Here is a 21,466-nt window from a genome sequence, read left to right on the forward strand (position 1 = left end):
GATGCTCTATTTCCATCCCTCATCAGTGAGTTAAGAGTCTGTGGTGAGGCTGAGGACCTCTTCAGCTACCATTACCATGGACTGGCTTAACTCTGTCTTTCTCACCCAGGTCTGGGGGGTTGGAGGGAGCAAGGGAATGGGAAGAGGACAAGCATGGGAACAAGTTCTTCTTAGGGACCCAGACACCCATCCCTGAAGACTCCAGTTCTTGCCCTTGGTCTCAGGGGTGTGGGTGCACCTTTCCCCTCAGCACCCACCTCTGGGGTACAGAAGATTGCAGACCCCACTGGCAATCTGGAGCAATCTGTGTGTTCTCACTGTAGCTGCCTGACTTACAGCAAGCCAGCTTCCCTCCCAGGGCCTCAGTCAGTTTTCCTTCCCACTGAGTCAGAAGATCTCTCAGTCCCCCTCCAGCTCTACCCTGAAAGCCTGTCTCTTCACCTCCGACTCCTTCCCCAGTTCAGAGAACCCAGGCATCCAGCTGCCTCACCCCAGCTCTGGGTAAACAGGAAGCAGGGTGAGGGGTGTGCGGAAAGTCCCAGCCAGGTGTATGGGTCTTTGGGGAGAGGGTGGCCCCACCCCTGAGGTATGAAAGCCCCCCTGCCCGGGCCCTAGCTCAGTCTCCATGGGGGAACGGGGGCTGGAGGGCCGGGGTAGGAGGCCCCAGAGGAAAGGATGCCTGCTGCTGGCTGTGGCAGGAGTCACTTCCCTGGTGACCCTCCTGCTGGCCGTGCCCATCACTGTTGTGGCTGTGCTGGCCTTGGTGCCCCAGGAGCAGGGAGGATTGGTGAGTGGCTACAATAAACCCTCCATGGGCCAGCTATTGCCAATGCTCACTCACCTCTGGCTATGCCCCTTGCCTTATCCTGCTCAGCTGGCTTGGCTGTCCCCCGTGTGGGGATGTCTTGTCTGTCTCTTTGCTGGTCCTCTTTTCATGTTCGTGTGATGCTATTGTGTCCTGGTGTCACCAAGCCCCTTCCTGGTCATCTGTATGTCTCTTCTTCTCCTCCCAAGACATACTAGGGCCTCTGTCTCTCTGCTCAAGTACAGCCACCTCGCTTGCTCTCCATTCCAGGGAGGTGTGTGTGGAGGCTGGGGCTGGTGGGAGAAACCCCAAGTCTGGAGCTTGGATCTATGCTAGGAATGGGAGGGCTGGTGGTTGGCATCAGTTAAGAGGGAAATCTGGGCGCTGTGACCCCACCCTCTCAGGTAACAGGGACAGCTGACCCAGGCGCCCAGGCACCTGCCCATCAGCGATTTGGTAAGAGCCCACCATTTTACCCTCCCTCCCCTGGCTCTGCCCCTCAGGGACTCCCAGTTCCCAACCATCTGCATCCCCAGATACTCTCTTCCTCCAGGAATCCAGATGCCCCATCCCTGGGCCCTGGCACCTTGTCCTCTGGGGGTGACCATGTGTGGGTGGCCGCCCTGCCCCCAACTGTGGACTCTTCCTACCCATTCCAGAGTCTGGGGAGCTGCCGGAGGAGGACTCAGAAACTGATCTCAGCCCTAGGCTCCCAGCTGCCCATCTCATTGGTAAGGATCCCATCTCACTGATAAGGACCCCATCTCATTGGTAAGGACCTCATCGTCCTGAAGGGTCCAGGGGTGCCAGTTCTGCTCACCCACGGTTAGAGTCCCTTTGCTCTGTCATTGCGGTGCTCCCTTGCCCACCCACTTGACTGCAGCTATCTCGCCCACCCTTCCGCTCCGCCAGCATCCTAGCCTGTTGCTTCCCCGCCCCACTCCCGGGAGGAGGGAAAACCCGGCCTGGATCGCCCCACCTCAGCATTCGGCACCGCACACCCAGGTGCCCTCAATCCCAACTCGTACTCATTGCAGGAGAGCGCCATCAGCCCGCTCCCCTACCCAGCTGGGCTCCTGCAGGGAGTTAAAAGCCCCCAGTGTCCCCCATACCCACCCTCCCAGAAGCCCCCGGCCTGGATCACTCCTTTCAGGATCTGATTTCCGAGAGAGCCGACGGGCCCGTTTCTCTGCAGGCGCTTGGACCACGGGGCAGGGGCTAGGCTGGGAGGCGAAGAAAGAAGAGGCGTTTCTGAGCAGCGGGACGCTGTTCTCGGGTGCGGAAGGGCTGGCCCTCCCGCAGGACGGCCTCTATTACCTCTACTGTCACGTCGGCTACCGGGGCCGGGCGCCCCCTCCCGCCGTGGAGCCCCTGGACCGCTCGGTCACGCTGCTCAGCCGGCTGTACCGGGCGGGGGGCGCCTATGGATCGGGGACCCCCGAGCTGCTGCTGGAGGGCGCGGAGACCGTGACACCTGTCTCGGACCCCGCCAGGAGGCACGACTATGGGCCCCTCTGGTACACGAGCGTGGGGTTCGGTGGCCTGGTGCAGCTCCGGAGGGGCGAGAGGGTGTACGTCAATATCAGTCACCCCGACATGGTGGACTACAGGAGGGGAAAGACCTTCTTCGGGGCGGTGATGGTGGGGTGAGGGCTAGCTGCATCCCTAAGAACAGCTACTGCCTGATGAGAGTATGTGAATGACACAGCCCAGTTACTGGGGACCCAGACACCGGGGACCCCATGGCTGTGGGGAAAATGTAGATGACTGTTTGGAAACTGATTTTTGAGCCGGATGAAAATAAAGAATGTAAACTTCAGTGTTGCCAATACAAACGCAGAGATGCTAAGGTGTCTTCATTCAGGGTAGGTACACAAGTGTGGGTTAAATATTCTTATTTTTCTCGTTGCTTGAAACAATTCATAGTACTTGGCATGGCCTCTGTTCCCTGGGGTGGGGGATCTGTGGGTCCCACCCACCCTTGCCTCTGAATGACTTTTCCCTGACATTAGCCCATTTGGAGGAAAGGGCCCTCCACAAATGCCAAAGCATCTCCCAGCACCCTGATTCTCAAGGCCACATGGTCCCCCCAGACTCAGCACAGACTCTTTTCTCTTGGGTCCATCCTAGTAGTGGTGGGGTCATTGCAAGCACCACTCAGAGTGGCCCAGTCGGCAGAGTAAACCTGAATAGGGCTGATGGTGAAGCACTGGGGAGATCAGCACTGCTCTGCTAGCTGCCCAGTTAGCAACAGTCAAGAGCCACAGCTGGGGGAGCAGGAGTGGGTGGGTGGGTGGTGGAGAAGGATGAGGTAAAGGGAGGAGGCTGAAGCAGAGAGTTGGGAGGGTGATGGAGAAAGGGAGATGCGGGGCCTGCGGGGGACATGGGGTGGGGAGTGGTGCCTGAGGACACCAGGGAGAACCTGGAGAGGAGGGAGAGGAAGAAAAACTGATGCCACCTGGCCCTGTCCAGGGAGAGATGGCACATCCTCACCACTCATTCACACTTCAGGTTCCTTTTCCATGAGTGGGCAAGTGTGGGGGCCTCAGGGTGAGCAACACCAGACCCCTCGCTCCATGACTGACTTTCAGCCTGGGGCTGGAGGAGATGGAGGAGGAGCCAAGGCTCTATCTAGGTTACCCCAGTGGGTCACCCCACCTCTGCGGCACACCGCGTGGTTTTTCCCCTTGCCTGGCAACCCTAGCAAGAAGGAAAGCCCAGCAAGGGGTCCCACTCTCTGAGTCTTTATTTCTGACTCCATATTTGTCTTTGACTCTGTGTCCGGAAGAGGCTTCCTGGAGGGGTACAATGCATTTCTCTTTCCACTTCACCCATCTCATGTGCTTCTCATCATTCACCAAAAATCAGGGAGACCAAGCTGGCATGGGGGGAGCAGGGCGGTCCTTCACCTACATCTTATTCTTTGTTTTTGTTTCTTTCTTTGCTTTTTAATCTTCTTCCTCCTCTTCACTTCCATCCACTGAGAGATGGAAGCGGGTAGAAGACTGGGGCCTAGACAAAAGGAGAAAGCCAGAATGCACAGAGCCCTCCGTGAGGCGCTCCGGTGTCGTTTAGGTCTTTTGTTCATGTTCCTCGTGTGGCCCCACGTGTGGTGGGGGTCCCTACTTCTCTTTGATAGATGAGGTTCGGTGACTGATACTGAACCTTTGGTAGACCGAGGTCCAGTTCAGTTGCACAGTTAGGACTGGATTGGCAGAGGGAGGGCCGGGAGCAGAAGCTTCAAGAGCCCAGTTGCCCAACTGTCTGAAAGTCCCTTGGCTGTGATTCAGGTACCTGAGAATTTGGCCACTCCCCGGCTCTTTCTCTCAGGCCAAAACAGCCGGAAATCTCACCTGAGCAGGATTTGCCCCGCCTGGATAGGAATTCCCAGAGTTGGAAATTCCCTTGTCCTGAGGGAGAGGTAATTAAGTTCAAGTTCCTTTCTTGGGGTAGGGGTATATTCAGCTGGGCTTCATCTTAGGTAGGATCTCTTGAGCCCCAGAAGTCCAAGGAGTAAGATCCAGGGATCTTAAGCCCTGTGGAGAAGAATTTCACTTAGCAGCCTCTCACCCCCAAGAGGACTTCCCTGGTGGCTCATATGGTAAAGCGTCTGTCTACAATGCGGGAGCCCTGGGTTCGATCCCTGGGTCAGGAAGATTCCCTGGAGAAGGAAACGGCAAGCCACTCCAGTACTCTTGCCTAGAAAATCCCACGGATGGAGGAGCTTGGTGCAGGCTACTGTCCATGGGGTCGCAAAGAGTCAGGCACGACTGAGTGACTTCACTTCACTTCACCCCCAAGAAGAAGCCCATGCAGAATTAATTTCCAGATAGAGGCATGTTTCTTTTCTCAGGACACTTTATTTCTCGCCACTGACCAGTAGGGCGGTTACAGGCATGACTCCCCTGGGGAGCGGAGGTTCAGTGATGTAGCGACAAATCAGTCACCAAATCAGCATCATTTAGACAACTTGATCACATAAATATTTTTTAAAAAACATAAGCAAAAGGAGGCACAAAGGCCAGGAGGCATGGTGGGAGCAACCTGCAGTTCAGCTCCGTTTTCACAGAAAACACATCTGAGCCAAGGCAGCCCTTAGTTTGTGTCTCCCAGGACACCTTGACCTCCTGAATAAATACATTCATTAGTAAATAAATAAATAATAAATAAATAATAAATAATCATAAGTGCAAACATAAACAGAGGGAGTTGGCCCAGTGGGGTTGGGGCTGGGCTTCCCACCTCAGGGGAATCTGGAAACACTGGCAGGAAGGGAGAGTTGAAGCCCACCCATGTCAAGTTCTAGGTGAGATCTTCTCAAGGAACGTTGCGAAGTATTCCGGTAAGAACCCTGGCCCTTGCATTCTGGGTGTCCCAGGTTGCATCCGGGAACCCAAACTTGTGGACCCGAGGGAGTTCTGGAAGTTCCAGTTCCAGTCCTTGGTGATGGTTGGTGGCCCATTGTCCAGGCCTCACTTCCCTACATCCCTAATTTCTAAGTGCAGCTGTTTAAAGTTGGACGCTTGGAGCCCAGCCCTGAGCCCCTAATTCCCTTTCTAAACCAGAAGGGGATGAGGAGGGTCTGAAGGAGTAAATAATAAGGTAACTGAGGTGGGAGAGGATGCATGTCCTGCGCCCTCACAGGGCGATGATCCCAAAGTAGACCTGCCCAGACTCGGCATAGTCCAGGTATTCCGGCAGGTTGATCTCAGCACTGAGGCGATCTCCCTTCTCCAGCTGGAAGACCCCTCCCTGGTAGATGGGTTCGTACCAGGGCTTGGCCTCAGCCCCCTCTAGGGTCTCCCTGTGGCAAGGGCTCTTGATGGCAGAGAGGATGTTGACCTTGGTCTGGTAGGAGACTGCAATGCGGCTGATGGTGTGGGTGAGGAACAAGGGGGTGGAAGGGCAGCCGTGGCCCCTGAAGAGGACCTGCGAGTAGATGAGGTAAAGCCCGTCAGTGGGCACCACCAGCTGGTTGTCTTTCAGCTCCACGCCGTTGGCCATGAGGGCATTGGCATACGAGTCCCCCCATCGGAGCTGCCCCGGAGCGCTGATGTTGGCTGGAGGGAGGGGGAAGAACAGGGAGGGGTGAGTCAGTGCGACCCTGTCAGTTCTACTCTCCACATCCTGGCCCTCGAGTTCTGCCCACCCCCCACATCCGGTTCCTGTCCCCTCTGTCTGTGTTCCCACATCCCATCTGGCCATGAGGTTCTGAGTAGCCCCCTCAAGTTCTAAGTATCCTCCACCCTCCCCTTGAGCTTGTGAATCCTCACACTGTCTCAGTCTGGATTCAGCCCCCCAATCCTACCCCGCCCTGTCTCTCTGCTTCTTCATGCCCCAGATACATCCTCAGAACTCTTACCTACAACGTGGGCTACCGGCTTGTTATTTGAGGCTTGAGAAGATGACCCTGAGGAGGAAAGAGGAAAGGAAAAGGTAAGCTTCCCAGAGAATATCCCATACTTTAACCTCCATTCCTTCTCCCCTCCGATCCCAAACCCTTAATTTCCCCTACTGCTTCCATCCCTGGACTGAACCCCACCCACACCCACCCTCCAAGTCCAGAATTAGAAAAGAGGTTGTGGAGACACTTACTGAGTGTCTGAACCAGAGGCCTGTTGAAGGAGGGGCCAGCTGGGGACTGCTGGGGAGAAAAAGGAGGATGAGTGTTAAAGCAAGTCACCCCTGAAGGAGAAACTGCTGGCTGCTTCTCTAGCCTGTACTCTCTGCCCAGATGGGTCTTGTCTTCTCTCTCCATTCATCCATTTTTTTCATTCATTCATCCATTTAACAGCTCTTTCATTGAGTTCCTTCCACGTGCCAGACACGCTTAGCTTCATCTTTCCTTATCTCTCTTCATATTGTCTGTATCTCTTTCTGTCTCATCATCTTCATCCAGATCACTTGTTTTGAATCTCCATCTTTCCACTCACACCCCTTATCTGTCTACACATCTCTCTTTATGTCTGTACGTCTGCTTACTCATTCGTCCAACAAATATTTAGAGGGCATCCCCCACGTGCCAAGGGTCTTATTTCTCTGTCCTTCTCCCTTTCTCCCTCCACTCTCTCCATGTCTCCTCCTGCCTCCCCATCTTTCTCCACTACTTTCCTCCCCATTCTTCCCCATCAGCACACCTCTTTCCCTACCCCATCTCTCACCCTCTTTCTCTCTCATTTCTCTCTGGGTGGGAGAATGAGCCAAGGCTGGCCAGAGACTCACCTCTTCCCTCTGGGGGCCGATTACCCCGAAGTGCAGCAGGCAGAAGAGCGTGGTGGCTCCTGCAACCAGGAGGAAGGAGAAGAGGCTGAGGCACCAGCAACTTCTGGAGCCCTGGGGGCCCCCTGCTTTGTTGGAGAGCACCTCCTCCGCCAGCTCCACATCCCGGATCATGCTTTTGGTGCTCATGGTGTCTTTTTCAGAAGGATCCAAGTCCAGACGGGAGACAGGAGAGCCTTGTGGCAGGGTGTATGAGAGAGCAAGTTGCCTGGCTGTCTCTCGGGGGTGTGTTGTCTGGGAGGTTATCTCCAGGGGGTTCTGCAGCTGCTTGTCTCTCTCTTGGCTGGTCCCCTGGTGTCCCCGCTCTGGGAGCTTCTGTTGGCTGGGTGTGCAAACAGCTGCATTTATACACTGTCGGGTGAGAAGAGGGCGGGGAAAGGCTCTCATTCAACCAGCGGAAAACTTCCTTGGTGGAGAAACCCATGAGCTCATCTGGAGGAAGCGGTAGCGGGCCCTATACCTTCTGTCTCGGTTTCTTCTCCATAGCGGAGGCGGGGGTTTGGAAAGTTGGGGACACCCAGGCATCAAGGATACTTCCTACACTCCCCCGCTCGGATTCTGAGTGGGCTTCGCTAGGCCAGTTACTGCTGTAAATATGGGACCCTGAGGGCTGGACCCATTTCCCCTCTGCCCTCCAGCTCCCACTGTTTCCATTTCTTTGGGGGTGGGAGTGAGTTCTGTGGTCTGTTCCTTCTGATTTCCAGACAGGACTCATGTAGGGGCAGAATTAGAAATGGGAGGGGCTTTATAAAGCTGAGTCCTTCATGGAGAGAAAACTCAGAGGAAGCTGTGCTGGGTCCTGAGATGTGTGTTTGGGGCCCTGGGGGGTGAGAGGAGCTGGAGAAAGGGAAGCTTGAGGCTCTGCAAGAACTGGGGGCGGATGGCAGGTCCAAGCCTGGGACAGCCCCAGGGGCTGAAAGTAACGCTGGGAATTCATGAACTCCAGCACGGCTGGGCTTCTCCTTTCACTCTGACCAGGGACTCACTGAACCTCTGAGGCTGGTTTCAGTCTTGGTTTCCAAGGGAATGTGACTCCCCAACTTTTGCATGGAGCCCTCCCCCTTCAGAGTCCCTGTGTGTGGCCATGTATCCCCCAAAAAATCCCTGCTCCCTCCAGTTTCCTGGAGACAGCACTGCCCTTGAGAGCCCCCGTGTGTGTGGCCAGGTCTCCTGAAATGCCCCTGGTGTTCTCCAACCCCCAGCCTTGGAGGTTGTCCCATTTCTCGGGGCCCTGGCATGGCCATGTCTTCCAGGGGGGCCCCATGCTCCCCCCCATCCTCCTGAACTCTCTTTAGTGTTGTCAGTGCTCCTTAGGAGCCTCCTGTAACCCCCATTCCTCAGGGGGCCCCGACCCCACTTCTCCAGACCTTGGACATGCCTCTGTCTTCTCAGCTTATCCTCTGGTTCCCCTGCAGCGAGCTGGCTGCCCCACCCCGCGAGCCCACAGCGTTTCCCCAGAGCCCCTCAAGCCTCTCTGATTCCTGTCCTCCCTCCATTCCTCAGAAACATCTGGGGAATTCTCCCCTCCCCAGTAGACATACAGGCAGACAGCATTTCAGAAAAAAGTTTATTTGGCTTCATTGAGGGTCAGACATCTCCTTTTGGGGTGTCCAGTAAGCAGCGGCTGGCTCTTAAGAGCTTTTCACTTCCTTCCAGAACCCCTTGGTCCCTCAGAGCCATGCTTCCTCTCTCCCACTGGGTCATCCTTGTGCCCACGCCCTCTCACTTGTCATCTCTTGGGTGTATTAGCTCTTTCTTCTGATGTCTCGCTATTATTCCCTTGCTCCATAAATAAATAATTTAATTGTTTTCCCTTCATAAATAAGCCCCCCCTCCCTGCCTTTAGTCATCCACCCAAGCTCCCTCATGTGTCAGCTCCCCTCTCTATGTCCAGGACGAGGCCCCCTAGATGGGCAGGGCCAAGGAAGGGATCTGGGCGGGCATTTCGAGGCAGGCTTGAAGTCCTCGGCTGAGCATCTGGGGTGGTCCAGGGAGGTCTGGTCCCCTGGTGTGCCTAGAATTCCTTCTTTGGAAGCTCCAGGTGCTGAGATCCGGGCAGGGAGAAGACTCAAGACTGTTGGAATGGTCAAAGGAGAGGTGCGGTGACCCCTGAAGTGGTCAGAATGGAGGCAAAATGGGGAGAAGGCCTTGAAGCCTATTTGTTTCTTTCTGGATGTTTCTACAGAGCGAAGGCTCCAAAGAAGACACTACTGGGGCTGAGGAGCAGGTGGGAGATGCCGTCTGTGTGAGTGGATAGCTGGTCTCCCCTGGTGAGCAGGAATACAGCCCCCTGGTACACCGAGCGCACCCATGGCCCCTGTGGCCCTGGGCACACGGACTTCTGAGCGCTGAGGAGAGGCACATGGAAGGGATACTGGGGGGAGAAGAGCTGGACCTCATGGGCCAGGTAGAGAGGAGTGGGGGTGGCCCTGGGGAAGCAGCCTTTCCCAGAGAAGACCACTTGGGAGTAGACGAAGTACAGGCCACTGGTGGGGACCAGGAGGGAGTTGTTGCTGAGAGAGAAGCCATGGCGGAGGAAGGCGCGGTCCGTGTTTGCCCTCCAGCGCAGCGAGTCCTGGGTGCTGGGGTCTCCTGGGAAGAGCCAGAGGGGATGATGCTCAAGGACTTGGGGGTCAGTGGTCTCAGTCCCTGAGGCAACAGGTGCTGGACTGAGTTCCCAGGGATGGCTGGGAGGACAGAGGGAGTGGGAGAGGGGTGAGCTGGTGGGGGTGGATATTGGGTCTCTGAAAGGGGCAGGAGGAGGGCTGGGGGCTACTTGTCGGGAGGGCGGGTGGATGTTTACCAACAAGGTGAGCGGCGGGTTTGAGGGTGCCACGGGTGAAGGGCTTCGGGAGTTGCTGATGGGCAGGCTCTGCAGCTGAGGGTGTGAGGCCAACGCCACGGAGCCCCTAGGGGAGGAGACAGTCAGACAGGCTTTAAGGCCCAGGGTTGGGCTGGGCCGCCCCCAACGGCACCCCCTGGTCCTGCTGCCTCACCTGGGCCTCCGGCGGCAGGGCCAGCAGCAGCCCCAGGAGGAGGAGGAGGGATGGGGTGCTGCACACCCTCAGGAGGCAGAGACGTCCAGGTGGTGTCATGGGGAGAACCTGCAGGGAGAGAGACAGTGAGCGGGGCGGGGCGCGATGAGGAAGACGGGCCTCCTGCCGGTGGAGACAGCCACCCTGAGAGACCCACGGCGCGACAGACAGAGAAGGGGACGAGATGCAATCAGGGAAACCCCGAGGTGAGCAGGGGGAGAGAGAGAGAGACAGATAGGAGGGGAACAGAAAGGGCTCAGGACCTGAGACACAGACAGAGAGAAAGAGACTGACAGATGGAGTCAGAGAGAGGGGAACCAACCAAAACCAGCCCCACCAAGGCCCTGGCCCTAGCTGCAGGTGCAGGAGGGGCTGGGGTGTGAGAGGAGGGACTGAACGCCCCCGGGGAAGGAGTCCACCGCCCCAGCAGCCCGAGGAGATGGGCTGGGAGAGTCTCACCTGCTGTGCGGGGGCCCCTTGGCCCGGACGCCTGGGTCCCTTTATAGAGGAAGCGGCAGTGGCAGCGTGGCAGGCGGCGGGCGGGTTCTAGGCCGGGGCTGGGGCCTGGGGAAGCCCCCAGGGCTTAGAAGATGCTGCTGTTTCAGTCGAAGGCAGGAAAGGCTGAGGCCTAGGACAGAACCGCAGGCTGGGGGCTCAGACGACTGAGTTCTGGGAAAGGGAGTGGGGTCAGAGGAATCGTGGGCTGGGAGGGCCAGGGAGCGGGGTCAGGCTTAGGAGTTCTAGAGAAGGGACAGTAAATTCAGAGGAGAAGGGGAGCTGCCAGGGCGTGGGCTGGAGGCCCGGTTCCCTGAAGAGTGATTTTGTGTAACACCTCTGCACCCTTGACTGATTGCAGCCTTCTCTGTGTGCATGTTTCCTCCTCTTGTACCCCACGTCTTTGTCCCAAAAGATTCAAGTCAACTTGTCCCAGTCTGTGTATTTTCCAGGTCATCTGGCGGGTTTTCATATCAAGAAGTTCCAGTATATACTCTCCCACCTGGGACATCCTGATTTATGCCTGTTGTCCTGGTGGAAACATCTGTGGAGCTCCATTCTGCTCTCAGAAGTGTCTTGGTTTGGAAAATCCCACTCAGGGATGAGGCTATGAACTCACGTATGATGAGGTCTCATCTTACTGCAGGACTCCCTCCACCTCATCCCAACCTTAGGTGGGCTCGGAAGATCAGATTTATATAACCCCAAACAAACACATTCCAGCATCAACTGCTCAAGTGCTCTACACTGCAGGCTTCAGAATTCCACACAGGTGGAGGTCAAGGGTGGTGTTCTAGGATGGGGTGGGGGATAGCAAAATGACCTGTCTTGAAGCTGCATTTGTAAAGCCAATACATTGTGTTGTTTTCATAATTTTCTTCCTTCCTTCCATTATGGCTGCACTGAGTCTTTGTTGCTCTATGGACTTTTCTCTAGTTGTGGTGAACGGGAGCTATTCTCTAGCTGCAGGGTGCAGGCTTCTCTGTTGCGAAGCACCGGCTATAAGGCGCATGGGCTCCAGCAGTCGTGGCTCCCAAGCTCTAGAGCACGGGCTCAGCAGCTGTAGTGCACGGGCCCAGTTGCTCCATGGCAGCTGGGATTCTCCTGGACCCGGAATCCTGTGTTGGCAGGTGGATTCTCTGTCACTGAGCCATGAGGGAATCCCCCGTACACCGCTTTAAAATCATTAAGGATTTCCCATTTCTGTCGATCTAGAACTAAGGTACAGTGAGGTGCACTTCTCCTAAGTAGACAGCCTGATGACGTTTTCCATCTGTTTATAGCCATGCAGCCACCATCCAGTTCAACATATTTTTAGAACCTTCTCCAGACGGTTCTCTCATGCCCTCTCTCAGTTCAAACCTCCCAAAGATAACCAACCAACTTTTTGACCTCTACAACTACAGATTAGTTCTTCCTATTAAAAAAAAATTTTTTTTTATCTACTTAGCTGTGATGGGTCCTAGTCACAGCACATGGAACCTTCAGTTGTGCCATGTGGGATCCAGCTGCCTGACCAGGAATTGAAGTCACTCACCGTGAACTGGGATCTTGGAGTCCCAGCCACTGGACCACCAGGGAAATCCCAGTTCTTCCTACTTCCGGACTTCATATAAATAAACCACACAGACATCTCACCTGTGTTTGGCTCCTTTCTCTTGTGTTATGTTTGTGAGATTCATCTGCACAGTTGTGTGTCAGTAGCAATTATTTCATTGTGATGTGATGCTGTGTGAATATACTCCATTTATCCATTTTTCTGTTGGTGGGCATTCAGTTTGTTTCTAGCTTGGGGCTAGTATGAAAAATGATGATATGAATATTCTTGAACACGAGTGAGTTTTCGCTTAGCTTGTAGGTTGCAGGTCAAAAAAAAAAACAGCAACGTTTCTAAAGATGATTTTAATCACATTTCATAAGACTGAGAAAACAATTGGCCCCCTCAAATATTATTATTACTCTTATGACTTGTTATGCTTTCATGTGGAAGGTTTTGGAGGGGCTGGGGCCGAGGACGGTGGTGATGGAAATTCAAGCCCTCCCTCTGTTGCACCAGCAGAAAGTCCCTGAGGGGTCTTGGTGTCCTGTGGCGGTAAGTCACATTCAGGGTGTGTATGAGCTAGTTCTCCTGGTTTTCTCCCCCTACTTGAGGCCCTGCAACTTTGCCTTTCATGCCTTCCTAGTCTAATTACTTCTTTTCATTCTTTTTTTTTTTGGGAGCATGGGGGCATGCCTCGTGGTTTGCACGATCTTAATTCCATGCATGACCAGGGATTTAATCTGGGCCACGGGAGTGGAAGTGCACAGTCCTAACCATTGTACTGCCAGGGAATTCCCTCATTCCACCTCTTCAGCTTTCTCTCTATTCCACAAACATTTATCAAGCGTCTGCACATGGCATTTGAGGAAACATGTGTGGAAGACAGTCTCCTAACCTCCGGGATCTCAAAGACCAGTGTGGGACACAGGTTAGTTAAAATTGCAATAAAGTGTGGTAAGCTTTTCTGACAGCGCGCTTATGGCTGCTGCTGCTGCTGCTAAGTCTCTTCAGTCATATCCGACTCTGTGCAACCCCATAGACAGCAGCCCACTAGGCTCTCCTGTCCCTGGGATTCTCACAGTCCACAGTAAAGCCATCTAACTTGACCTGGGGGAGAGGCGATCCAGGCATCAAGTATCAAGGTAAAGAAGATGATGAAGGGCATTCTTGACAGAGGGAACAGAAGGTGCAAAGACTGAAGGTAAAAGAGGGTACGAAGTGTGCTAACATGTGCAAGTGAACACAGACAGAAGGGACAGAGATGAGGCTTGGACAGCAAGCTGAGAACACATTCTGGGGGGTTTAGAGCCAAGAAAAGATTTCATTCTAATTGGTTTGGATTTCATTCTGAGGGGAAGCCACCAAATTTTTTAAGTGAGAGAGGGACCCACCCAGATTGGTATATTTAAAACACGAGTCTGGAAGCTACAGGAAGAATGAATTGAGGTATGGGAGCTGGGGTCTGGAGGGGAAACTGGACGTGAGAAGACCAGTTGGGAAGGTTTTGCAACAACTCAGCAAGGAGGTGACAAGAGCCTGCAGCATATAAACTGAGGTAGTAGCAGGAGAATGGAAAGGAGTTTCTAGGCAAAAATCTACAGGTGGTGGCTTACCAGGTGCAATGGTGGAAGAAGGGCAGCCACAGGTGCCTCTTTTTAAGCATCTTGGTCTCTACTGGCATCAGCTTCTTTCTTTTCACCTGTGTCCTGTGTCCCTGCTGGCCTCCCTCTTGGTCCCTGTTCCTTCCCTTTGCTCTGGGCCCCTCTTTCTCTGAAGTCCCTTTTCCTTCCTGCTGTCTTTTTCTGCCTCTCCAGTGGTAGGAGCTGATGGACTTGGAGACCTCAGCTGTATTATTAATAAAGTGTTAAATGACGTTGCAATTAATGGTGAAAAACAGAAGTGGAGAAGCTTTGGTCAGAGAGGAAAATTGGGACATGGGAGGGCGAAAGGGGAAGGCAAGGAGGAGAGGGAGACGTGAGAGGGAGGAAGGAAAGGGGAGAGCTGGGTCTGTGTCACAGGCACTTGCGATGCGCTGAGGGACGCTCCTGGAGATGGACCAATCTTGGTTTCAATCTTAGTTTCGGAGGTTGTGTGAAATTCAGTTTCTTTCTTGAGGAGGCCAGCAGTTGGTTTGGGGCTTTCCCTGAGTGGGAGGGGTGATGACTAGAGTCTTGTGCTCCAAACCCAAGGAAGTACAGTTTCTACAGTGGTCTCTGTGGAGAAAACTAGTGAAATTGCTGAGCCCTCTAAAATGAGGTTGAAATGATACCAGCCTCAAACCTGAACTTAGCCTCAAAACCTAAACTGGGATTTAATGTCAACTTTGATCCTAACCCATGCTTAACCTCAACCCAAATCGCAACTCAAAATCAACCCTAACCTCAAATCTAAACATATCTCAATAATGAACCCCCTAAATAAACTTATACACTAAACTAACCCAGCGCTGTTTCTAGAGCTCATCTTGGAATTAACTCATCTCCATTCCTAACCCGATAGTTAAACCTGACTTGAAATATAAGTTCAGTCTGAGCTACATACCTGAAGTTGAGCTTTATCCTGCTTTTCCCCATTATTCATTCATGCTTCCATTTAACGAGTCTTTTTTGGGAACTTAGAGCATTGGACTTGACTTTGACCACCAGACAGTGACATTGCTGGTTTAGCCCAATCTCTTCACTCTTTCTGGAGCTGTTTCTCTGCTCTTCCCCAGTAGCATATTGGACACCTACTGATTGGGAGCTTACTGCGTGCTGGGCACTGTTCCAGGCAGTAAGGATACAGCGGTAAACAGGGCAGACAACGCACCTCCCATCGGGGAGCTTTCCTTCTAGTGAGGCAAGGGAGAAAGGAAATACACTGAAGAAGAAAGCAGTAAGTAGTGCTATGAGGAAATAAGATAGGGACACGTGCTAAGAGCAGCAGGGATCTACTTTAGACACCGTGGTCAGAAAAGTCCTTTCCGAGTAAGTGGCATTTTAAGCTGAGACCTAAATGACAGGAGTGGCTGAGTGAAGGTTTGGGGGACAAACAGTCCAGGCAAAGGGAACAGCTACTGCAAGGGCCGGAGGATGGAAATGAGCTGGGGGTACTGAGGAACAGAAAGGAAGCCAGTGAGGCTGGAGCAGAGAGAGTGGGAGGTGGACACGCTCAGAGAACAGGGGCACTGCAGAGACCAGACCACGCAGGCCCTGCAAGGGCAGGTAAAGCATCTGAATTGTCGTCAACCAGGGGAAGCTCTGGAGGGTGTCAGGGTGTGTCCATGTGTGTGGGCGAGTGGGGCGAGGAGAGAAGGTGTGAGATAGACGCGATTGGATTCACGTTTTTAAAAGAGCACTGTGGTTCCTGTGTTTAGACTGGACTGTGGGGAGTAAGACTGCAAGCAGGGACACCAGGTAGCAGACAACTGCAGTGACCCTCGGGAGAAGACGGTGGCTGCCATGGAGATGGGACAGAAGGAGACAAATCTGGGACATACTGAGATACATTTCAGGGGTAGAACTGACAGGCCCAGATGACAGATTGATGATGAGGGAGGTGGAAGATGGGGAGACTGAGAGAGAAGCCGGATTCTGATGGGATGGGAGAACCAGAAGTTCAATTTTGAATTTAAATCTATTGGCCAGATATCGAAGTCTTGGATAAAATTTGAGTTATGTTGCCAAGAAATTGCGAAGAAATGTCACTTGGCAATTCTATCAATATATGTGAGTCTAGATTTCAGAGGCAATGTCAGAACTAGGTTGTCAATGGTGGGAACTGTTAGCACAAAGCCAGCCATGGAGATGGAAGAAATACCTTACACACACTCCTAAGATCCCTTCGAGGTATTTATGTTTTCCTTCATGATAAATGCAATGTATCTCCTATTCTAAATGTCAGAAGCCAGCAACCTCTTTCTTCTAGAAGCAAAACCCTCCAGACTTAGTTTTCTCTAGAACTCTCACTGGGATTTAACCTCCCTGGATTCGACCCCCTATCCAACACAGGATGCTTGTAACAACCCATTCCACAATATTTTATGGAACTCCTCATCTCTTTAAATCCTCTATTTCACTTTTGAAAGCATATTCCTCTGGAACATTGAAACCTGGCTTTTCCCTAAGAACGTCCATTCTGTCTATGGTGAAGGCTGCCCTTTCTTCCACACCCATCACTAGGAGCAAGGGGCAGGAGAGGGCACTGTTATCCTCTCCCCTTGGCACCACTGATAATCTCCTCCTCTCTTGAAATCCATGCCTTTGAATCTTCCATGTCCTTCTGGTCTTCATAACACAACCTCCTCCACCATCATCTCTACCACGCATCCAACAATTTGTGTATCCAGATCAGTCTTTCTTCACCTCTCCTTCCCTACCTGATATTCTACCAGTAAGATCTTGAAAAAGTTGATCTGGGGAAACTCAGTGGTCTCATTCTTAGGTCCTTCTCCTGGACTGCCAAGCGAGTCATATCCTCAGAAGCGAAGTGAAGTGAAGTCGCTCAGTCGTGTCCGACTCTTTGCGACCCGTGGACTGCAGCCCACCAAGCTCCTCCGTCCATGGGATTCTCCAGGCAAGAACACTGGAGTGGGTTGCCATTTCCTTCTCCAGGGGATCTTCCTGACCCAGGGATCGAACCCAGTTCTCTCATATTGCAGGCAGACGCTTTAACCTCTGCACCACCAGGGAAGCCCTATCCTACCCAGAACTGTTGCAACCTGAGAGCCAGGCGTCACCGGGTCAGGGTGCAGATCTCCAGGCAGGCTGAGGCGTAACAGCCTCCTAGAGATCGAATCCCCGGGCAGGCTGAGGCATGACGGCCTCCCGAGAATTGGGTCCCTGGGCAGGTCGAGGTGTGACGACCTCCTGGGACCCCCAGACTGGAGTTGGGCTTCCCCAAGATTTCCAGTGTGACCAGTAGTGTGTAGGATTAGGGGGTTGGATATTATAGAGTATTTCTCTCCCAAGGCCATTTACTTTCTGGTTGTCTCTCCAGAAGATTGTAGAGGCAACCTTGTGGGTCTAGACGGGGCTCAGGAAAAGATCATGAAACAGTAAGAGGCCTATTATTAATCCTGGTCATCTAATCTCAGGAAGCCCTTAAGGTCCCCTATCTTTGTTGACTTCCTAGTTCTACTCCTGCAGGAGTACTATATCTACTCCTCCTTGTTCTAAACCTACATCCCTCCCTAGCTCTTTACTCTCAGTGATGCGATTAGGTTTTTATTGAACTTAGGGTCATCTAAGGAGTACCCTTTATTGCCTTATTTTCCCTTCGTGTTTCCTTTTTCTTCTCGAGTCAGAGGACTCTTTCTCCTAAGGTAGCCTCTTTGTACTCCGTATTTCACTTCCCCATGTTTACCATTCCCTTTCCCTTCTTGTTTTCAGTATCTCTTCCCATGTGCCTTCATTTTAGATACTCAACTTTACTTCTCAAAAATAACACGCCTTTCCTGGACTCTCTCTCTCCCCCTTAAATGTCCATTCCACCTCCCATCTTCCTTTTCTGTGTGATGTCTCGCGACTAGCCCTCTAACCAACCACTTTTTCGGGAACTGGTAAAATTTTCCTCACTGTAAATTTGTGGGTTGAGAGATGGTTCTCGGTTACCTTCAGTATTCACTATTCTATGACTTTGTACTCAGCTCCTCTTCCTCACCTCCCACTCATCCCTTAACCTATGTAAAGCGATTTCTGCCCCTCTGATAAGTGGAAACTGTCTTCTCAAAATTTGTAATCGTCTAGTCCTGAACCCAGAAGATCTTCTGAACTGTCACCTATTAGACTTCTTTGAAGTGTCAGATGTGGCTGCCAGGTCTCTGCCTGGCACACCTCTCTTGCCCTACTTTTCTGTCCCTTCAATCTCTCTCCTTTATTGGCTTCCCTCCCTTTGATCATCCTCAAGGTTCTTCTGATCACCCTCTCTTGGAGGGATCCTGTCCACTCAGAAAAGGATGCCCAAATCTGTCTCCAGCTGCTCCAACTTTTCTTCTGAGCTCCAGACCTGCTGCTGGAAACCTGCACTTCAGGGTCATGCTGCTACCTCCAACCCTGCAGGACATTCCTGAGCACTGTATTACTCTGAGCAGGTGCGCCTCCCGTCATATGTGGTTGGTGCTTGCTTGTACACAGAACCCTGGAGAACTCCCTAGGATTTCTGTTTGTTCCACCCACATTAGATCATTTGGTTCACTGTAGCCTAAACGTGAAACGTGTGCTCAGCCGTGTCTGACTCTGCCACCTCATGGACTGTAGCTTGCCAGGATCATCTTCCATGGAATTTTCTCCACAAGAATCTTGAAGCGGGTTACCATCTCCTGCTTGAGGGGAATCTTCTCGACCCAGGGATCAAATCTGAGTCTCTTTCATCTCCTGCACTGGCAGGTGGATTCTTTACCACCCAGCACACCTGGGAAGCCCACTTGTTTGTATATTTCAATAGACTGCAAGCCCTTTGAGGGCAGTGACTTTATTTCATTTATATCCATTGTCTAGCAGAGCACTCTGCTCCCATCAGGTACTTGATAAAAATTTGGTTGTCTGAAACCAACTCATTTTCCCCTCAGCCACATACCTCCTTGGTTTAGGGTACTCTGGGCTTTCTTATCCCCTTGGCTCGAACCTTGGAGCCATCTAGGACTCGTCTTCCCTCACTCCCACCATCCAATCAGCTGGCACACCCTGATGACTTACCCCTCTCAAAGTTGTAAGATTTGTCCCTTCCTTTAATGCCACTTGGAGTTATTGGGACTTAAGTAGAGAGTACACAGGCTTTGGGGTAAAATGAGTTTAACGCTAATTCCATTACTTTGTAGCTGTCTGACTGTAAGGTACAGTACATTTATGAGCCTCAGTCTCATCTGTATAACGGAGATCCTTCTGGACAGCTGCCGGCAGGATTCTGATGTTGGGAAAAGGGTGTGACATGGTTAACATGTAGAATGTGTCCCCCACTGCCCACGGCACCTGTCTTCTTTACTCCTTGGCTGTACACGTGAAGTAGTCCCTGCCCCCTTCTCTACAGCTGTCACAGTGCCACTGGCTGCCAGTCCACACCCCTTGACATTCTTTGTCCTTTCCTCAGCACATGCTCCCACACACCTGCACTCCACCTACCGCAGGATGCTCGCCTTTCCTGAACATACAGTTTTCTGACTCTCAGCCTCTGCTAAAGCTGTTTCATTCCTCTCCAGGGCCCTTTCACTCAACCCCTCCCCCAGAAATCCCACCTGTTCATCAAATGCCCTCCCCTCCCTCAGAGCCTGCTGGGTGCTTGCAGATGGAACACCCCTCCCCCCTCCCCTTACCTTCTACAGCCACTGTATCTTACTCTATCTGGTTCACTCAGCATGCCTTGATCAGTTGATTAGGTCTGCATCCCCTACCGGACAGCAAATTTGAAGCAGTTTGCATCTTTGGGCTACTTGATGCTCAGCTGAACTGCACTGAAGACAGTCCCTCCCACACCCTTTTCCTGATTTAACCAGATCTGCCCCAACCCCAATCTCCCAAGGGACCCTCTTCAATCTCACCAGTCTCATTCCCAACCCCATGTCTCTAACTGAGCCCCAATGCACACTCCACTGAGAAGCAATTTCTCGTTCCAGCTCTAGAGCAAGGCTGCACACGTCCATGTCCCCAGGGTTGCACGGAAGGCTCTGAGTCACCCCTTGGGGATCCCTGCTTCCCCTCCCCACCCCAACTGTGGAGGACAGGATGCCTGCCTCCTGGCGCCAGGGGGTCAGAGGAAGCCAGGGCCTCTAGGGCTCAGTATTTTTATCAGCTTAGGAAATAAGAGACACAGAAGCGGAAACCGTGTGGTCAGAGAAAGTGAACAGCCCTCATCTCAGGGGAACCCCCAACCGGGCTGGGGGCCAGACACCCGGGAGAGACGTTGAAAAGAGGGAGGTCGGGGGGCCAGAGAGTGGGACTTACTTTGCTTGGGTTTTATGTGACTCGCACAGAGGGGCCAATGATGTGCTTAAAAACCAGACTGTCTCCTGGGTGAAGGAACAAATCTGGACACCAGAGTTTTCTGTTGCTCACTTCTCAAGCCCCAGCTTAAAGATCCTAACCCCAACTCCACCCCCGCCACTTCGAACTTGAGCTCTTTGCATGCTACTTCCGAAGTCTCTGGCCTGTGAGAGGAACCGGACGCTTGGGCTGCTAACAGCTCAGTCTCTTCTCTGAATCACGGCAGCTTCCTCTCACAGGATCTTTCTCATCAGCCCTCCCTCCTCCTGCCCCCTGAACATCTGCCGGGTCCTGGGAGACCTGGGGCCTGTTGGCTCTCTGTCTTCTCCGAGGGTCTCACACCCACCTCGTGTGCCCATGCTTCCAGAGACTTCCCCTCCCCATCCCCCATCGCCCTCTGCTTCCACACCTGGGATTCTCCTGTGTAGACCAGCATTCCATTCCAAACCTGAAAAATAAGTTCTGATTCACAACATTCTCTGGTGCAGACATGTGTGGACTTCGCATGTGCCGGCGCATACCCATATTCTCCTGTGTCCTGCCAATACTGTGGGATTCCACTGGTGGTGTAGGGTGCGGAGCTGTCTGCAACTTCCTACCCTCGTTCAAGGGAGCTGAAGAGGGGATTGAGTTTGAAGAGTGGAAGAGATGGTACTCCCACTACCCTCCCATCTTAGGAACCCTAGACCCTCTCCCACCACCTGCCAGGACCTTTTCCTTAACCTCAGGAAAAGGGGATGTTTATCTGGAAGGCCAAGACTGGGCTGCCCAGAGATGGAGCCCAGGTTTGGGATGGGGGCAGAAGGTGGCTGGAGGAGTTGAGAACTGGAGCCCTGGAGGAGAGTCAGGACTGAGAAGCCTGGGACTGATGGCCTCGGGTGTGGATCTCTGGTTGCCCAAGAACAGACAACCCAGGTTACATAATTTGGCTCTTTCCGCCTCCTTCCCCTGCTCCTAATTTTAGTAGCTGAAATTCCACTCCCCCACAAGGGCTCTTCCCTTCTCCTCTCTGCTTCTACCTCCCATCCTCCCACCACATTCTCATGGTCCCCCAGCTCCAGGTGCCCCCAATTCAGATCATTCAGTGACTCAGCAGAGGGAAAGCCCTGTGTTAGGGGAAGAGGGTGTTAAGTGGGGAGGAGGATGTGGTTCTGGCTGGGGAGGGGAGGGAAACTAGCTTTGTTCCCCTTTTTGCCTCTGTTCACATCTATTCCTCCAACTGCTGACTGAAGAGTGGAGAGGAGCCCAGCATATGAAGGGGAGAGACTGGAGGGCAGACAAGCTGGGTCCTCTTAGCGCCGCCCTTATGGGTGGGCAGGGGGCTTCTAGTCTGCAGCAGAGGGCACCAGTCAGTATG

General features: G+C 52.9%; 3 protein-coding genes and 1 long non-coding RNA gene across 7 annotated transcripts; 2 read left to right on the top strand and 2 right to left on the bottom strand.

The window, feature by feature from the left end:
• The first annotated feature begins 618 nt into the window (after positions 1-618).
• On the top strand, positions 619-2,640 carry LTB (lymphotoxin beta). Of its 3 annotated transcripts, XM_004018961.6 has the most exons (4): positions 619-787; positions 1,210-1,261; positions 1,465-1,536; positions 2,001-2,640. In XM_004018961.6, exons 1-4 carry the CDS (start codon positions 626-628, stop codon positions 2,453-2,455), a joined length of 741 nt encoding a protein of 246 aa, XP_004019010.2. In that variant the 5' UTR covers positions 619-625; the 3' UTR covers positions 2,456-2,640. The 3 variants fall into 3 exon arrangements, with proteins under 3 accessions (XP_004019010.2, XP_027814651.1, XP_042093319.1); XM_027958850.3 differs by lacking the exon at positions 1,210-1,261; XM_042237385.2 differs by lacking the exons at positions 1,210-1,261; positions 2,001-2,640 and adding an exon at positions 1,843-1,994.
• A 2,005-nt stretch (positions 2,641-4,645) lies between these two features.
• Positions 4,646-7,385, bottom strand: TNF (tumor necrosis factor). Its single transcript, NM_001024860.1, is given in 4 exon segments — positions 4,646-5,865; positions 6,168-6,215; positions 6,401-6,449; positions 7,028-7,385. Coding segments are annotated over 4 exon segments (705 nt in total). The 5' UTR covers positions 7,214-7,385; the 3' UTR covers positions 4,646-5,443.
• Positions 4,703-12,251, top strand: LOC114109638 (uncharacterized). 2 transcript variants are annotated; one of them, XR_003586251.3, is made up of 3 exons: positions 4,703-6,241; positions 9,270-11,288; positions 12,065-12,251. It is a non-coding gene; the product is annotated as an uncharacterized LOC114109638 (long non-coding RNA). The 2 variants fall into 2 exon arrangements; XR_009597587.1 differs by having other exon boundaries at positions 4,703-9,181; positions 9,270-12,251.
• LTA (lymphotoxin alpha) lies at positions 8,638-18,324 on the bottom strand. Its single transcript, XM_015102797.4, has 4 exons — positions 10,579-18,324; positions 10,081-10,188; positions 9,888-9,993; positions 8,638-9,676 (listed from the first exon to the last, which is right to left on the bottom strand). The coding sequence occupies exons 2-4, from the start codon at positions 10,177-10,179 to the stop codon at positions 9,264-9,266; spliced, it is 618 nt and encodes a 205-aa protein (XP_014958283.1). The 5' UTR covers positions 10,180-10,188; positions 10,579-18,324; the 3' UTR covers positions 8,638-9,263.
• Between the last annotated feature and the right edge of the window lie 3,142 nt (positions 18,325-21,466).

Source organism: Ovis aries, chromosome 20 (assembly GCF_016772045.2).
Source record: "Ovis aries strain OAR_USU_Benz2616 breed Rambouillet chromosome 20, ARS-UI_Ramb_v3.0, whole genome shotgun sequence".
In the NCBI taxonomy this organism is placed as follows: Eukaryota; Metazoa; Chordata; class Mammalia; order Artiodactyla; family Bovidae; genus Ovis; species Ovis aries.